The sequence below is a fragment of the Centrocercus urophasianus genome, unplaced genomic scaffold, assembly GCF_019232065.1.
Source record: "Centrocercus urophasianus isolate 14NV4802_14NV808 unplaced genomic scaffold, USGS_Curo_1.0 seq_35, whole genome shotgun sequence".
Classification (NCBI taxonomy): Eukaryota; Metazoa; Chordata; class Aves; order Galliformes; family Phasianidae; genus Centrocercus; species Centrocercus urophasianus.
The window spans coordinates 1,295,507-1,314,760 of record NW_024884922.1 but is presented as its reverse complement, the minus strand read 5'-3'; the positions used below and the strand labels follow the sequence as shown (position 1 = coordinate 1,314,760).

The 19,254-nt window shown below is 41.4% G+C and overlaps 1 protein-coding gene across 3 annotated transcripts in view; it reads right to left on the bottom strand.

Annotated features, from left to right (window-relative positions):
* Nucleotides 1-1,324: 1,324 nt before the first annotated feature.
* KIAA1328 (KIAA1328 ortholog) overlaps nt 1,325-19,254 on the bottom strand; it is a 180,182-nt gene continuing 162,252 nt past the window's right edge. For all 3 annotated transcript variants that reach the window (XM_042831185.1, XM_042831186.1, XM_042831187.1), the window contains one exon: nt 1,325-8,764. In XM_042831185.1, the coding sequence (XP_042687119.1) occupies nt 8,551-8,764 (214 nt within the window). In that variant the 3' untranslated portion in view covers nt 1,325-8,550. The remainder of the gene's footprint in view (nt 8,765-19,254) is intronic.

Genomic DNA, 19,254 nt, shown 5'->3' with positions numbered 1-19,254 from the left:
GACCTGAATATACTAGAAACCATATGAGGTTCAGAACGGACAATTGCAGAGTCTGACACCCGGGGAGGAATAACCACATGCGTCAGTACAGGTTAGGGGCTGACCTGCTGGAGAGGAGCTCTGCAGAGAAGGACCTGGGCATCCTGGCGGGCAACAGGTTGACCACGAGCCAGCAGTGTGCCCTTGCAGCCAAGAAGGTCAGTGGTATTCTGGGGTGCATTAACGAGTGTGGCCAGCAAGCAGAGGGAAGTGATCTTTCCCCTCTCTATCCTGGTGAGGCCACACCTTGGAGCACTGTGCCCAGTTCTGGGCTCCTCAGTTCAAGATGGGGAACTACTGCAGAGTCCAGTGGAGGGACACTGAGATGGCTGTGGGTCTAGAGCATTCCCGTATGAGGATCAGACGAGAGACCTGGGGCTGCTCAGCCTGGACAAGAGGGGGGAATCTCATCAATGCTTGTAAGTATCTACAGGCAGGTGTCACATGGATAGGGCTGGTGCTCAGTGACAGGACAAGGAGCAGCGGGCACAGACTAAAACACAGGAAGTTCTGTATGAACATGAGGAAAAACTTCTTTATTTTTAGAGTGACTAGGACACAGGCTGCCCAGAGAAGTTGTGGACTCTTCTTCTCTGGAGTCACTCAAAACCCACCTGGATGCTTTCCTGTGCTACCTGTTCTATCAGATCTGCTTTAGCAAGGTGTTGGACACAACACACAAACCAGCCTTCTGTTTTATGGCCTCACAGCCATCCAGTGTCGAGTGGAAGGGTTAGCAGAGGTGTAGTGAGGGATCAGAGATTAACAGTGGAGACTAAAATTTATCTCGGTCCTTACTGAGCATCACTGTACCACTCTTCAGAGGTCTGCCATAGGGATGGATGAGGTTCCTGAGGAGTGGCTGAGGCGAGCGCCCAAAGCTGTGATGGGGAGGGTGAGTAGCAGCAAACACTCTGCATCACCTTTTGGGTGTTTCACGTGCACTTTTCACACCAACACAGAGGTGGCTCAGGCTTGGATGTGATAACCATCCTGCAGGGAGCTTCCCACTGAGCCTTCCTGCCCTGACCCTTTGTCACCATGAGCTCTCCTGTACCACTGGCAGTGGTGGGTCCCATTCACCAGCCCCTGCCCGCCATTGGTTAACGTGTCACATTCCTGGGCTGTGTTATTCTTAAGTACTGTAAATCTCTCACTATTATTCTCCCACTTGATATAGTGAGCTGTGTCATTTTGAAAGGAAATACATAACAGTATATTAAAGAAATCATGGATCTCCTCATTCATGTTTAAAACAAATTTATTACAATGTAAGAAACCCTGAATAGCATGAATTTATTATAATGATTTAAGGCTCCTGGCACTTGAGTTAAAAATGTCTCTCAATAAATAACTTTCCCTTGAAAACACAGCAAATTAATATAGTTTACCATTTCCAAAGTTATATAAATCCAAGAGGCTTAAATCAACAGTATGCTGGATAAGATTACTGTTGCTCAGCCACAGCCTGATATCACAGCTCAGAAGCATGGAAAGAGTAGTAAAAAGTGGATGGCTTTTTTTTTTTTTTTGGTCATCTTTCTCTCCTTTCCACCACCCTAGGCTATGTCTGCTCTGTGAATGTCAGACTGATGTGAAATGGATGAAAGCCGCACTGGCCTTTGCACACAGGTATCATTAAAACAGCACAGACACTGCCACCAGACCCAACCAACACCACGTGGATATTTCCCCAAAGTGCCTCCCGCAGGCAAGGCAGCAGTGCTTAATTTGCCTGTGGACCCAGGGTACCTCTGGACAGGCTGCTGCAGCTCTCACGCCCAGCGAACCCTGGGCTCTGCGCCCAAGGACAAGAGCCCTTGTTCATAAATGGAAAGCAGGGTTTTGCCTCTGAAAGGACATTCCTCAGCAGACCAACTTGCAGACAGCAAGAAGAGCTCAGTCAACACTTTAGCACCCTGGGAGCCCTTTCCATTCAGTCACCAGCAAGGACTTCAGTAGCTTTTCATTTTATGATGGTCCAATTTTTTTTTCCTTTGCTGTCAAAGTGTCAATTTTTTCCACAACTTGGCTGATGACTATTTTTTTTAAACAAAGTACAGTACCAGTGACATTCTGACAGTGTCAGTACAGCCAGAGCACACCCACCTGAGCTTTTCAACGTGGGAAGTTAGAGCTGTTAAGAGCCAGATTGACAGCCTTGGTAAATTCAAGCCCTCTGTACAGCAGACGATGAGAAGCTATTAGATACAGACAAGGCTTTCAGGTCACCCAGTCCATCTCCCATCCCACCTTTTAATTGTCTCTCTCACCCAAGCTATAAATATCTGACTCTTCTCATCTTGTTTCCTCATTATGTCAATTCCAGCAGTCCCTGATCATTTTTATTACTCCTCACTGAAATCCCTCCAATCTGCCAGTAAACTCTCTGGTAATGAGATCCCTGTGCTGAAGGCACTCGTGCAAATACAGGGGCACCAGATCCACTGACAAGGAGCCGTTTCCTGTGCAATTTAGAGGTGTCATCGCCTCCTCACCTGCAGATCCAAAGTCTTCTTGTCTGTTTGTGTTGCTATCAAGTATCATCACCTCCTGCTTTGTTCACTCCTCCCCTTCAGAAGGTTTCTGCAGTCTGGCTTTCACCATTGCCACTAAGCAGTCTTTCAGATTGTTTTCTTGGTGGCTGAGTTCACAGATGCAAAGCCCAACTTTACCTTCCACTCTAAATTGAATCCTAGGGTTTTTTTTTCTGCTTAGTATTTCTGCTTTACATTATTTCTTCCTCCTCAACTCTTCTAAATATAACAGAGTCTCCTGGTTTCACTTTCAGACTTTCTGCTTCCAAGAAAGATCTTTAGTGCAATGCGACCAGATACCCAGCCAACACCTCCAAACAAGGCTCTTGGAAGCGTCAAAATGGAAATACTGTAGAGAATGAGGCCACTTCACCCCCATTCACAGCCATGGTAACTGGAATTTGGCATTCTGCTACGGTGAAAACCTTTCCAGGTGCATAAATGTTGCAGAACATTCAAAAACAGGCACAGGAAAACAAACACTACGGCAGGACGCTCAAAGGAGCTCAGGTTGCCAAAGAAGGCTGAGCAGGGGCTGAAGAAAAATACCTATGGGGGACTTGCTGTCTGCTAACAGTAGAACTGCAGTCCTGCTTCTGTAGGCACAAGTAGTTTCTCCCACTGGAAACTAAAAGTAGGCAAATTCAACCTCAAAATAATGCAGTTTCGTATCAGATAATTAAACACTGTGAGGCTGTGACACGGTGCTTTTAAAACGTCAGTGAAAATACCTCGCAGACATCTTCTGTGTCTGTGAAGCCATCTCACCATTTCCTTCCTTATCAGCCTTAAAGGAGAAGCAGGCTTCCCATGTTGCCCTTGATGCTCGTGGCAATCCTCATGTGCCCATGTCCAGACATAACAAGGGCACTAATCACCTCCTCTCTTCAGTGCTTTAAGGTAGTTGCAAAGAAGCTATCAAGAAAGACAACTTTTCCGGACTTCTTGCTTTCCTCTCTCTGCAGAGATCAGAAAGATCACCGTTATGTTCTGAGGCTGGTTATTGAATGCTATGAATGAAGTGAGTTTTTGAGGTTTGTTTGGTTTTTTATATATTCAGAAGGACTCCAAGAGCAAAGAAACAAGGGATTCAAGGCTGACTCTGCAGCCCATAGATTGGTTTGTGTTCTGGAGCAATCTTGGCATCTCTCACCTCACCAGGGCCTCAACTGTCAGTGACATCCAAGTTTCTCCACTTTACTTTTCGAAAGCCTGATATGACCCCCTTGGGCCTGAAAATACATAAGGTTTGAGTCTCAGCTTCTGTTAAATGAGAGCATGCACGGGAAGGCAAAAGTGGCTTTTCCAAGCTGGGAATCAAACACCATTCCTCAGACAAGCTCTTGTTGCTGTTGGGACACAACAGCAATCCCTGTCAACAACTGTAGGAATTGTCATTAGCCAATTGTAACCAGGCCAAGTTGGGTTTCTTGCTATTTTTTTAGGGGACTTCTGCTTCTAGACACCCTCCACAAGCACCACAGTGAAAACCCTGCTACAGCCATGACAAAGAGCCTCAAGGTAGCTGCATGGTGCCACATTACAGTGAAACATTTATTGTCACCATGAGCAGTTCAGACTTAAGAGATGTGGGGAGCAACTGTGTATTGGGAAAGCATTTTCCAGAGGACAGACATCCAGTCAGAGCAAACTTCAGTGCTTCTGTTCTGAATGAGGTTTAAATCACCTCATTCAATATTCTGTGTTGTCTTATGTAGCAGCACAGTTATGTAAATTTATAAATCATACACTAATTAGCACACAATTTCATAAATTTGGTTACAGTGAAAAAGGAGGTTACTAACTAACCAGGCTGTGCTCTCTCGCCCTCAGACGGTACAAACTGAAACACCGCTGGAGGTTGTATTTCAAAAAATCTCTGTTGCAACTTTTGGAGTTTAACCCTGGGCTCATGTGTGCTTTCAAGGGATACTTTTCGATATCTCAGGCTCAGTCTCTTTCAAGCATAGCTAAGCCCTTTCCTCTCCTTCCTTAGCACCAAACCTCCACAGCTCAGTGGATCACTGCAAATTTTGTTTTTCTTGTTTCTCCCTTATTCAGATTCTTGTTATATCCACTGTCACATTCTTCTGTAATCTAATTTCACACCACCATTGCTGCTAGCAATGAAATTCAGTCCATGCCTTGTTTATATCCAGGTTTCACTCTCCTACTCTCTGTGTGGTCCCTCTGACAAGCTTTTCTATAGGGGAGCAGACAAAGCTAGGTCATTTCCTCCTTTCCTTATTTACCATTCATCCTTGGGACAGTAGCTCCCCAGATGCAGGAACATGATCTGGAAAAGGATAAGGGGCACAGGCTTCAGTTGGGAACCAGTGGTGGAAGACATTTCTCCCTTATCAACTTATAATCGTTTATCAACTTCTCTCCACCTTCAGAGCTGGCTTCTCTCATCCTTTGGTTCAGTTCTCTCCCTATTATTCTTGTCTTTTCTTGTCCTTATCTCCATCCTTTCTTTCTTACTTTCTAACTCCTTTCTGTCCCAGTGCATGCTGCTGACTTCCCACTTCTCTCTTTTTGAGATCTGTCCCCTAGACTTCAAGCTCTGAAAGAAGTCTTGCTCATTTTCACCGCAATATCCACGTCCTGGAGAGAAAGAGAGGGCTCACTGGGTTTAGCAAGCTGATGAAGACTCAGAATACACATAATATGATGGTGTGGAAAGTGGAACACATTATCAATGACAGTTACTACATCTGAGTCGGACAAAAGACACCTGAAAATCATTCAAATGAACAGAAGTCTTTAAGATTAAATGAAATCCCTAGATAATTTATTAGATTAAGACCTCACATACATTTATAAATATACGTTCAAGATGGTGTTCAACAGTGAGACTTCAGAGGCTACAAGAGGAAAGCGCGCGATTGCTGCAGGTCCACCACGTGCAAGGTGCACAAAAGCAATGAGCACACAAACATGCGCAGTGCATATGTATGAGCCACCTGGGAAGAACACAAAATGAAGGCGTGGGCAGCAGCCTTGGCAGGAGCCACGTTCCTCCACAAACTCTCAGGCAGAACACAGCCCAGCGTGCAGCTGAAGCGTGTTAACTGGAAACACTCTGGACAAACATTCTGTGGCTGGACTATCTCCCCAGCGGCAGCTTCCTAATATAGGAGCTTAAAAGTAAAAGGACACTGTCAAGTGATTGCTTTTGCTAGTTTAATTTTAGCATTTCCTCTACTGTTTTAGCAGATGGAAAACAATTCCCCTCCCAGTCCCAAATACTGATTTTGTCCTTTCCTATTTGACAATCATTGATTTTTTTTTCTAAGGCTATAAATGTTTTAATAACTTCAACTTTGTAGTGCCTCATGGCAAAATATCTTTGCTTGCACTGACTGCTAAACACTATTCCTAATGTACTGCTGATAACTAGAGCAAGAACTGGCATTATAAAAAATGATTTTTCACAGGGTCTGCCAAATTAATAGCTTTTGCTTCTCGGTTCATATCTCACAGACAGTTAAAACATGCAGGTTTTCATCCATCAGATATTTCAACTATCTTAATTTGAGAATTCTTGCCTACATAAAGGTATGCCTCCCGTGTAGCTCTGACTGATGGACAGCACCTTGAGTGTAGAACCTGCGACCCTGACAATGTCACTTTAAAAAGAGCTACTACCAAAATATAGATTTGAGTCAAAAGTCACCGTCAGAATTAGAATTGTTAATGGACAAAATGGATCATAAGGAATCCTAAAGCAGCTTTATACCAGCACCCACAAAGAACCAAAGAACATAATGCTCCCATGCAGTGTTCTCAACTGGGTACACAAAGGCACCTTTTAAGAGATCTACTTCTATATTTTGCTTTTTTGAAAGGTCAGTTAGCACTTATTAGAAAAGGCAATCAAAGTTTCAGTCAAAGTGGAAAAGAGAAGAGAAGCAATTGGACTGAAATCAGAGAACTGTTTCTTTACACATGCCAAACCTGAACAAAACCAAAACAAACTGCACACACAGAAATCCCCAAACACTAAGATCTACGTGTCGGTCATAGCTTTCATGGTTTTCTATGCTTTTCCTGTTGCTCCTTGTACATTTTTCTCTGCCTTCCCCATCGTTTCCCTGCCTTCCTAAAGAAGCAGGCTGCTCGTCCAGCAGAATCATGCTGAGTGAGAAAATCTATTGCCCCAACTGCTGTACTTGTGTCAGAGCACCTATTACGTCTTTGGGGCTTTAACCACAAACCTGTGCCTTCACAGGTCGAGGGAGAAGAACTAGGGGGGCACTCAACAGCAGATGGGTATATTAGAAAGAACTCACTGTCTCACTGACAGCAGGACAGACCAAGCAGGGTCTTTCTACAGTAGTCATTTTCTGGTCCAGTAATGCTGCTTCCCTCCTGTAAACTCCTCCGAGCAGCCTTTAAAATTCTTCTGGGATGCATGGAAAAGATATCACCTAATTTGTGATTAAGACAGATCCTGAGTGAAACAACTCAGAATTATGGTTCATCTCCTCCTTCATTCTCCTTTTATTTCATTGCTATAAAAGCAGGACGCTGCCAGGGGGTCTGTGCTCGATGCTCTGCATAGTGCATGCTCTCATCGGAGGGGCACAGTGGACCTCATTGCTGAGCCTTGCTAGCTCCTTGCAGAGCACAGGAGTACCAAGCACTGCACGGAAGCACATTGGAGGCAGGGAGCAGTGACACCCTAAGGATCAGGCCAGCAACCCGCTGCCATTAAGATCAGCACGGTTACCTAAAAAGACTGTCAAAAAAACCGCACTGGCCCACGAAGCAGCGTTTGGGAGCAAATGGTCTAGAACTTGCCCATATTGGCTCAATTCTACCTTTCCCTCGCTGCAATTTTACTGTGCAAAATGAGTATTTTAGCCTCATATTTCTAGGAACACATGCCGGTGGCTACTGTTACAATAAAATATGAACACTGCATTGTGGAGAAAATGACCATTAATCCTGTAATCTGCAGTCATTTTTACCAATTCTGCACATTTCTTTAAATAACCAAGTACATGCAGTAGATGGAAGTGCATTTAAATAAACTGAAATAGATATAGCATGAATAATTAAAGCCGGCAGGGAAATGTGCATTGCAAGCTGCTGGTGGAAATAATTACTGATTTGTCTTATTTACAATGGAGCCTGGATACCGGATCAAAATAGTGCAAGTTAGTGAAAATGTCTTAAGACTGTTCTTACCCTACCACTGCTATAAATTTCATCTTGAGAAGTACATCACATAGGTTTTGGACCACTACAACATCTGACCGTGTACTGCTATTTCAGGGTTAGGTCTCCCAGTACACAAACTATGTCAAATAGCACTGATTTAAAGAGGAATGTATTTCAAATGGATGCCTAATACATCAACCTGCAACATCATGTGTTCATATTATTAGACGCTGTACAGTTGAGCTTATGATATAACCCCTAAAAATGCAGCATGTTAAATGCCAGAATGCTGAAGGGAAAAGTAGATCATAAAATCATTGACAAAAGTAGTAAAGTGCTTGTACCTTTGTAATACACCAGGTTCTAAACAGACTTGTTTAATTAGAAAATAATCTACTTTGAACATTGTGGCTCTTGAATGTTAGGCAGTTTTTGCAAACTGCTTTAGAGCGAAAAATCGATAATGAAATACACTTCTGATATGAGGCTGGCAAAACTGTGACTTCAATCTATTAGAAAATGCTGTAGATGAAAAAAATTCTATTTTCGAATGATTACTTGGCACATGAAAGATTCAAAAAAAAAAAAAAATCTTAACGCTTTCTGATTGGTGTATCCCCAAAATATCCTTGCAGCATGATTACTAAATCCAAAACGAAACTAGATGCTAATTAACTGTGTTTTAGAAGAAGGAAGACAATCTGTTGTTGCTCAAATAATTTAAAAATGGTACTTAAAAACAAACAAATCAGAAATAAAAAGGTACTACAAATTCTATAAAAGGGGAGTAGACCAAAGAGCAGTGTCAAATGAAGAAAATCTCCTCCAGCAGCCGTCTCTCTTCTAACTCTCCTGCTCTGCTTCTGGAATCACGAGGGGACTGGCACCAAGATGTCGACCTGTGATTCACACGACCAGGCGTGTGCATTTTGTTCTTCTCGTAGGATTCTCGGTAGTGGTGTCCTGGGGCAGATATTGGATTCATAGCTCGAACCATGTCATGAAGAGAAGCTTCATACCTACAGAAACACACAAAGAAATTGAAGATCCATTAAGCATCACATCATCATGTAGGAATTGAATTCCACCTTTCCACCTTCACCATTCAAAGTAGATCTACACTTGTCTGATGGGGTCCATTAGCTCAGAATGAGTTCTGTTATCTAAATTCCTGTGAGGAATACCAACACAGAGGTGGTGAAAAAGAGGTGAGCAAAGCATGGGTTCTTGGGTTATTTTAAGCTATTTCATCAGCTTTTCCATTTGATGTGTGTAATGTCTTAGTCACACTCCGGAGATTGAGAACTGAAGTCAGAGATATGACAGCCAAGTACACAGAACAGGTACAAGGCGGACCCACACAGGTAATGGTAAAGTGACTTATATGCATGCTGCACTTTTTTGAATAGACCTCTACACTTGATTTAGTTTCCTGGGAATTTGAAAACAGCAGGAGACTTTATTATTATTGCCACAAACTACACGTGCTTCCAGTAAATCTCTATGCACTATATGGAGTCTGTCTGGTGGAAGCACTGAAGGAATATAATCTAAACAAGGCAATACAAAATCAACACTTCAGGCACTATGAGAGGCAAAGGTGCTAGACATTACTCAGGCTGTCCTTTAAGTGTGAGTACAGATGTGGGGGAAGGTTGCAAGCCACTGTTAGCTAGTAACACACACTGAATAATGGCAGTTGCTTTAAACAGGCTTCCTATTAATATTCACACAAGACAAGACCTGATCTAAATACCAGCACAGGATTGATCATTGCAATATATTTTCTCCTGTCCAAACCTAAATGTCTTAAAGAATACTGGTTCCACTGCCTCCCTGGGAGCCTGTTCTCTAATATAAGAGATACCACTCAAGAATTTTACCCCACAATCCCTTTCATTCCATTTTGTTGTTAGCACTGACCTGTCTGATGTTGCCAATGCTGAAATAATTCACACACTCAATAACTTACACATAGAGAACATTATTCACAGCACCCAACCTAAGGTACGAGTGTAACTGGTTGGTCCCCATAAGGTCCCTGCCTTGTAAGCAGAAAGACTTCATCTATAGTGTGAGTAATCATCTCAAGCTGTTTCCTGCTTTGAGTTGCAGAGGAGGAGACTGAGAAGACTATGAAACTAAATCAGCCAGCTGGGATTCTTAAATAAAAACATTCTCCAGTGTGAATACAGTTTGCTGAAGTGAAAGATTAGCAGAGGTCAATGGAATTCCCAGAGGCAGAGCACAACTAGTGTTGTCCAGCACTGTCATGCGCAGCAGGAGCTAAAGTGACTCTCTTCCCTGAACTAACAAAGCCGTGTGAAATATCTCTCATTAGCTCAAGCAGTGAGAGTTACATGCCAACCACAGTCAGAAAGCTGACCATGACAAGCTAACCTAAGATACTGAGACACTTAGAGAATTAACTATGGCACTGATAGGTTAATACCGATGTTAATGGCAATCGTTAGTTATGCTCTTATTGCTTCAAAAAGTCAACTCTTTCATTTCCTTTAATATTTATTGTTCCTTCCAATTTGATGGTGGTCATCATTCCTAATACCGCCTGACTCAGTATAACTGCATCTCAGTGCTCTCTCTTCTATTTAACAGTCTGCATTAGTTTCCTCCAGACATACTAGCCTATATTTCATCCAATCAGAAACTCACTTCGTAAAATTCTTTCATATTTTGCACTTGTGTACATGACTTTCTATCATCTATCTGTCCAAATCACTCCTAATAGCCAGAAATGAGTGACTCAAAACAAAAAATTGAGCTTTCATTTTGTTTCAAATGGACTGTGCAAACAGCTAACCTTGATCCAACGTGATGCCTTACATTTACTCTAGCCAAGAACTTCAGAAGAACATAGGTAGCCATGCTAAACCACTGCATACATGCCTGCTGTTCGTATTAGCATTCAGAAAGTATCTTCTAAAAACTTAAAGATATGTATAATGGAACAAGCCCTACTGCTAGTGGAAACTAGCACACAGCCATATGAGACTTTCCATGCAGAAAACGTTTTGGAATGAGTCTATACAGATATACACAGATGCTTTGAACCCAAAGAAAACCAGTTAACACATACATTGGTTTCATTAGCCACACCTAAAACTTTTTAGATTAATCTAGTCTAGCATACAAATGCTTATCTCCTCTGACTGTAGTGCTATCATAAAATTTCAATTTCTCCGGCAGCCACATTTAATCACAGATTAGGTAGGGAGAAACCAAACCAGCCAGTGCATTTATAGTAAACGTGCAGGCCCTAGATTTCAGCAGTACCTTGGAGTTCATTTCTTCTGCAAGTTTATCTAAGTTTTACAGCATTTCTGCTATCAGGAAGGCTAAATGATTTGGCAGATTACAAGAGCAGCAAATAGCGAAGATTATGTAAAAGACCAGGTGTTGTAAATCAGTCTATTTGACACCACAGTTATATATGCAATAAAGTGAATGAACTCTGCTAACAGAGCTCTATCTGATAAAGAGAATGCTCCTTGCAGGTATTTAGTGTTTAATCCAATGATAATGGCTTGCCCTAGTTTGTCTAGGCAACATCAGACAGCATCTGGCTGGAGGCAACTGACTAGACCTAGAATGGTTTGAAGCTTGCAATGACGATTTTCTCTCTGTTTATTTGTATCCAAACATTTAAAGAGACACAGCCTGAATGCTCAACTCCTGAAATGAAACTTTCTCTAAAAACTGCACGAGCATTCCTTCCATGATCTGAATAAATGAGTAAGTAAAAACGGATTAAGATCACGCTTTGTAGCATCAGTGAAGTCAAAGCTGCAGCATCAGGCACCTAAAGTCAGAATGTTTCAAACATAAAGACTGCTCTGGCAAACTTGGCTTGTGAATACTGAGTGGTTTTTTTTTTTATGGAAACTAACAGCCAAGAGTGTCCCAGTGCTGTTCATGCTTCCCAAATTGGAAAAAAATCCCACATGTTTTGCAGAAGTACCAGAATCAGACATTAAGCTAGATACTGAAATTCCTCATGTATAGACGCTCAGCCAAACAACGAAATGTCCTATCAGTGGACATAGACGCTTATGTACATTTTATTTTATGGGTTTTGCCCTTTTAGCAGCATGGAAATGAGACAGGCAACTGTCCCTTCAAAAACAGTGATAATTCAGTCTGCCTTTACCCTTTTACTACATTTTTTAGTTTACTGGAAAGTCAGCAAGTACATCATAACCGACTGGAAAACATCTTTTCTAAGCCTGGCTTTGGCATTTTCCCCATGTACATTTTTTCATGTAATTGTCATGAACCTGAAAATTTATGTGTTTCATGATGGGATAATAAAGTTTGAGCAAGTCTGAAAGCTTGGGCTAGAAGTCATGTAGCTGCTAGGCTTTGGAGAAAATAGGCCTAAGCAGTCTTCATAAATTCCACCAGGAGAGGGAACATGATCAGTGGATGTACAAAGCGTAATGAAGGCAGGACCACACAAAGAGGGCAGCAACAGATGCAAAGAGAACAGACCAAGGTAAGTAGAGAAGCTCTTCTCACAGTGAAGAAAATTGGCCTTTCTTTTTAATGTACAAAGTAAAACCCCAAATAAAGCTCCATACAGAGCAGCATGGAGATTCCAAATCTGTCTGAGAGACAGGTAACAAGGATCAACCCACTGTAGCTGTCTCAGTGCGGAGCTGTGTCCTGGTCAGGCATTGCACAGCACGATTACAGTACTCTTCTAATCTCCTGTGTACAATTAATACAGATTTCTGGAAATTTGTCTCCTCAGCTGCTAAAGTGCTTGAGGAAATTATACTGCAAACTTTCAGTATTAGCTTCTAATTAAGTCGGTATCTAGTAAAGTTCTCAAACACTCTATGTCCAAGAGTTTTGTAGTCCATCGCTACAGTAACAAGAAACAGCAGACAGTACTGTGATTCAGAGCAGCTCTCTGAATGTCCCGGTTTTAAAGAAGAAAATAGTATAAAAATAAACACACTACACTGCATTTCTGTTTCACTGCTTGTGCAGCAGGGAGACAGCGCTCTGAGCATCCACAGGTGCATCGTCCTTTGTGCCGTGCTTCAGACCGGACTGGGAAGGAAAGCGCGCGCATCTTTATGACAAAAGCAAATGTGGCTGTTGCTCTGGGAACCATAAGACCACTTATTCCTAGGACGGTTGCTGAGAAATCACCTGAAACCATTTAGCATTCTACTTAAAAAAAAACACGGGGCGACCAGAGGCAGTGGTCCTGCAATGTATGGTACCTACAAAATGGTCAGTTGATGCTGAATGATGCACAGAACTCAGCTGATGATCAGAATATTAGAGAAAATGGTGTTTTTGAAGGGAACATCAGCACATATAGGTATCAACCACCTGAACAGAGATGTTTGTTCATTTGTTTAGACTTTCGGGATATGTCACTGAATTTTTAATATTTCTCTATTTCCCATTGCTGGTAAAATATATTTCTTACATGCTGTACAATTTTTAAATCACTCTATTGTATTTCCACTTTGTGCTGTCCCATTTAACTAATAATGTCACTCCCTCCTTCCTGCAAAAACAGCACAACACCAAACAAGCTTGATATTTGGAGGAGCAGGAGTTTCCCCATGAGGCAAAATAACTAAACTTATTAGAGTCATAAATACTCCGGCAGTGAGATATATGTATATTTCTTCAAACAAGCACTGTCAGATATTATTTGATCACTATGTTCAGAGATATCTTTTCATTTACAGTCTCTGAAAATTTATTCTTCAACCATAAATGTGTACAAAACACAGAATGTCTCTTCTGCAAGGTGATGGCATTTCAACAAAAGCATACTGGCAATACGGTTTTGGAGATTAGTAGCTATATAGGCTTACTTTATTTAACTATATATACCAGAGGAAATAAAAAGGTTTATTTTTATACTACTGCTTATATTTTCAACATAAAGTTCAAAGTGATTTACTAATGTTACATGAATTGCCTTTGAATTACGGTACAGTATTGTGCCCAAGTACAAAGCCCAACACTATTTTGTATTCACAAAACATCATCTGCCTCCAAGCATTTTACAAATGCTAAATACGGCTAAAAACACATTCAAGGGGTAGGGAAAAGACCCATTTTACAGAAAAGGAAACCAGGCTCATTGCTATTATAAAGCAAATGTCAAATCCCTACTTGATTGGAACAAACAGGGCAAATAAAAGCAGCTTCCACAGCAGACAATACACATGCAGATAGGGAAATGGCCTCAGTGGTCAAACAACCCCAAAACCTGAAGACAACACACTAGCAATACAGTGTGAGGTCATATGGAAAATACCAGCTGTACTGACTCCTTACCCATCCAGAAGCTAAGCCAAGCTCTATAGAAAAAAGGCTGAGCTCCATCCAAACTCAAGTCCTAGCTGCTTTCTGCCATCTTTATTCTTGTGTCCACAATTCTCACACTAGGGATGATGGGCATTACATTCCTGGCTGTCATTTCAACAGTCTGTTGTTCACAAATCTGTCCGATTTATTTTTCATCCTTCAGTTTCTGCAATATCCCGTGGCAGCAAGCATAAGACGTTTGCTGCTATGGAAGGACACCCTCTTGCATGTCCTCTAGTTTCACTGAACGCTTTTTAAGGATTGACTGCAATTATGTGATAGCATCTGATGAACAACAGTTACACTTTAAATTTATCCCTCAACTTTACTATTTTGCAAACTTTGTGAGTATTCTCACTCAGTCTTTTCCTATCCAGTGTCAACAGCTTTTCAGTCCCTCTTGGTGCAGCAGTTGCTCCATCTCCTTGATCACTTTGTTCCATGCATCTTTTCTAGCATCCACAATCTCTTGCTTGAAAGGCAGAGACCAGGAGTACTCAAAGTGCAAGTACACCAAGGCCTGTGTATCTACAAGCTTTTGTGGAGCACTGAGGAGCCTCTGACTTCACAAATGGCAAAAAACCAGCTCTTGAGTTCAGTATCAAATAGGCACACTGTTGACTATTCTTTTTTGGAGTTTCTTGCCATATGCATGACATTTGACTACTTGAAAGAACCCTACAGACATTAGGTTATCCAACTAAAAACATTAGGTAATCCAGAATATTTCACTGTTCACCTCTTGCTCCAATTTACCGATGAATAACCATTCTGACACTGAAACACCCTGCTACCAAGTCTTCCTCATCATGAAAAATAAACATTAAGTCCCTTTGTCTGTTATCACAAAATCAGCAGTAAATACAGGGAAGGACTTTCCCCTAATCCTGCATAAACCTGGATGCCTTAATGCTGAGTCTTGGCAATGGCCTTTTGAGAATCCAAATATATTATGTTCAGTGGACCCTCTTTGTGTCTCTAGATTTCCTGTTTCATGAAGCAGAGGTCTTACCTCTGCAGAGGTCTTACGTTCATTCTTCCTTCTCTCCCTCCCTGCTGTACAGAGTATAATCCAGGTTTTAGCCATCATGCTATCTGGCCCAGCAAGCTTGAGATGAACATATCAATGAACACCAGAAACTAGTTGGATAGGAAATGAAAGCTGAAAAGAGAAACTGATCTTGCAGTCATTCCCTGAAAGCCAAGATAGGGGACCTTGCCTTTCATGTGACCTGATCTTCAGTGACCAAATAACACCCTGGGGGATAATCCCTTGTATTGACTCCTCAAGATGCTGAAACCTCCCAGAAATGAACACAGTGAAGGGCAATCTTCGAGCCTAAGGCATCAAGAGGATGAAAAAGATTAAACAAGGAATCAGAGACAAAGGGACTGTGCCAGTTAGCCCAAGATTCTCATTTCACGTTCATGTGGGTTGGGACTCAGAATTGACACTTCACCATGGGAAACAGGAGGAGGCAAATTAAGCAGTGCTGTACTTATTTAAAACAACTTCAGGTTGGGACAACTCCAGGTTGCCTACAATGGGTCTGTATTTTCCAAAAGTATCTCAAAGTTTCTCAATTCTTAAAGAAGAAGATCAGACTGAAGAATAGTTCAAAGCAATTAAAAAAAGATCTAAGTCTTTTATTTAAAATACATCACACAGTGTAAAACAGAATATATTTACAATGTCCTCAGCAAAAGCCTCCCGGAGTGCTGTAAAACCCACACCCACATAATAGAGAGCTTATGGTATCAGAGACTTTAAAGAATTCTCTGAGGCAGTTTTCACAGAATCATAACCTAGAGAAGGAAAAGACTTATTAGATCATCCAGCCATCTCCCCGCTGACAGAGAACAATTCCCTACAGTGTGCTTCCTAACACTTTTTGCTAACAATCAGCCCCTTGCTATTCTCCTTGGGAGGCCATTCCACAGTCAAATATATCTCATGCTATCATTACCATTATTACTTATTTATAGGCTACAGCATAACCTAAAGGGCCTTGGTAAGGATTTGGGGATCCGACTCCACAACCACCTGTAAGAGTAAGCATTCAAAAGAGCAGACAGTTGCACAGATTTTTGCTTTGGAGTTTGGTAGGAGGAAAAATGCATATAAGAACATACTACATGAACGTGTTTCTGATACTCAGCTACAGATAGACAAAGAGGTTTCTTCTTCCTCCCAGTTTCACACTCCACTTTTGGTGCAAATACTCCTTAAGTATTTGAATAACATTACATTCCTCCCTTCTGCTCCAGTCTCAGACAACATTTATCTGAGCCACACATATTTTAATCTTCTCTCATAAATCAATACCTCTTGCACAGCAACAGATTTTGCCACTCTCCTCCTGTCTTCATCAGTGTATTTCTAGCAAGCCACCACCCAGAGACCAGAACCACGTTCCCCCGGTGTGATTACACAGAAGCCAAAAGGAGACCAGCTCTCTCCAACAGTCAGTCAGCCAACGGCCTTTTTGCAGCCATTTCATGGCTCTTGTGCCTCTCCTAATTAGTGTGACACGCTGCAGTGTAACATGTTGCTGTATGCTGTAAGACCTGCAAATCAGTGAAAGGAATGCCTCGTTTTGTAGGGTTACTATTATCCCTACATCTTCAGGCAAAAGGCATCAGAGCCTTTGCATGGGAGAACATGGAGAAAAGCAGCATCATTTGGTAATGACACACATCCTCACTAACCAAAATGAGCTATGCTCAGCAGCACTATGGTACAGTAGTAAAGAGCTACAGAGGGCCTGGTCTTTAAAGAGGCTGAGTACTGCTGGCTTAACCCTGTCTTTCACACGCCAAGCAGAGACGGTATGCTGGATACTGAGATCCACATCAGCATCTCAAACTTTTGTCCTAAGTCAGAGCTGATAAGAGATTTTTCTTTTGCAGTTTTCACCCTGGCTTCACCTATGATAACATCCAACCAGCTGTTATTACTGAAATAAGAGTTACTGCTGCTCTCATTTCTCATTGCTAAACAGGTCATTTTCACTTACCGATAGTCAGAGACTAACACCTGCTTTCTCACCTTTCCACAGTCTGCCTCAGTACTCCCAACCCTCAGTTCCCCTACCTTTTTACTCCTGGTAACTCAGCCTTTTATGTTATTTTTTCACCGGACTTTCACTCAGGCTTTGCTGCCATGTTACCAACCTGTCAAACTGAAAGGACTGCTTTATTGTTTTTGTCTCTGTGTGCTTTTAGTACTTAAAAAACAACAAAAAACACAGATCGTTTCTTTTAAGGCATAGCTGCAGGCAGCTGAATTGGCATAACTGAGGTTGTAATAATTCTGGAACAGGGAGAGTGAACAAAGACTTGAGTGCTGGGAAGTAAAGAAACCTTTTAAATCATATCTGCTAGTGACAGAAGAATAATTTAGAATGAAGTTTTTAGTATAAAAGAAAGAAATTACAGAACCATGGAACTACCATGGAGTTTAACAACCACCTCTGCAATCATTCTGTTTGTATTGTCCTTCTCTCCCCTCCCACACACCCATTTCTGTCTCATCAAGTCTGAAAGCTCTTCAGATCAGAAAATGAACCTCAGTCTATGTTCAGCACTGCAGGCCCTGATTCTGCCGTGATATTACATAATAACTTTGCACTTCAGAGCATGCTTAGCTTTTATTCCCTTTAAGCACTCTGTCATCACAGCATATCTCCTGCAAGATCTTCACCCTTTATTGTTATGGGCCAAAACTAAGCTGTCATCATATTTTCTGCCATACCTCATCCCCCTACTTCTCCTGCCTTAACAGCCTTTTTTCTCAATTTTTTTTTTTTTTTTTTTTTTTTTTTTTGCTCTTACAAGTTTGGCCCCAAGCATTTTTCCCCTCAAAGCAAGCTCTAATTCAATGAATCATCTTTAAAATTGTGCTTTTTCTTTTATAATGTGCTAAAGCCCCTGACAAAGGGTTTGCATATGTATGGTACAATGAAATTCTGCACCTCCACTCTACCGTTCCAGGTCTTGCTCCTTGGTTTTGATTTCTTTTTCATGTTTCATCTCTTTTTCCTACTGTGCTTTCAGCAAAGCTAGGACAGAATAGCATGGAAAATGCCCCCATACGGAGGCTAGAACTTTGCAGGTACTTTGTAGGTACTAAATAACTTAACAAAAAAATAATTTTAAGGGGCATGGCACAGGGGGAAAGAATGGAAAAAAAAAAAAAAATCTGCTTGCAAAGTCCATAATCATTTACATGGATTGGCTATCTGCCTTTCTTCACAAGCTCAGTCCAAATTCCCTGCTTGCCAGATAATAAATCAACTTTTTGCTTCAATTGTACAGTTACTGGAAGATCTGCAGAGTTTTAGGTCAAGCATTTATAACCATTTTATGATTCCAAAGTTTCTTACTTTGTCATTTAGTTACTGAACTGTGAGCTTTCATTGACTTTCTAAGCATTGTGGCAAGAACTGCTACTAGCTGTGTAAGATTTAAAACCTCATTGAGCAGAGGAGCAAAATCAGGGCTGTGGTAGTTTTAAGTATATATTGGGGTGGAATCGTGACCCTATGGAAGCCAATGGAAGTTCTGCCACTTGCTCATTGGGGCTGGGCTACTTCCCTGTCTGCTGCAATTTGTTGTGTAAGGATGAATAGGTACTGCAAAACCTCTATTTGACACCTTGGAAATGAGATGCCTCAGTGAATGCTTGGAAATTATTTATTTTACCTTTTTCTTTTCTTTTTTCCTTCTATCCTGGTGAAATATTTTATACACAGTCAATTGCTGTACCTAAACACCAACTCTTCCTGTGGATCTGTATTATACTTCGCCTCCTGCTTGTCAGCTTAATTTCTTCTGCTGTGGCATGGAGTGTTTAATAGCAAAATCTAGCACTCAGATTCTTTTGTCTCTTAATTATCTCTGCCCTGTCAGCTGTATCAGTGAAAACAAGTTACCATTAGACAATTCAGATACCAGTAAACACCAACTTGTGATAATATAGAGTCCTGTATTGCTGTCATTACAGAAAAAAACTGTTTCAGGGAGGTTTGAAAAAATTAAATAAGCCCGGCACTTCTAAATGACTGAAAATCTACAGATATCTTAATTATTCTTCAATAGCTTAATCATTCTGAAGAATCATGATCTTGTATAATGGCCATTTTAAATG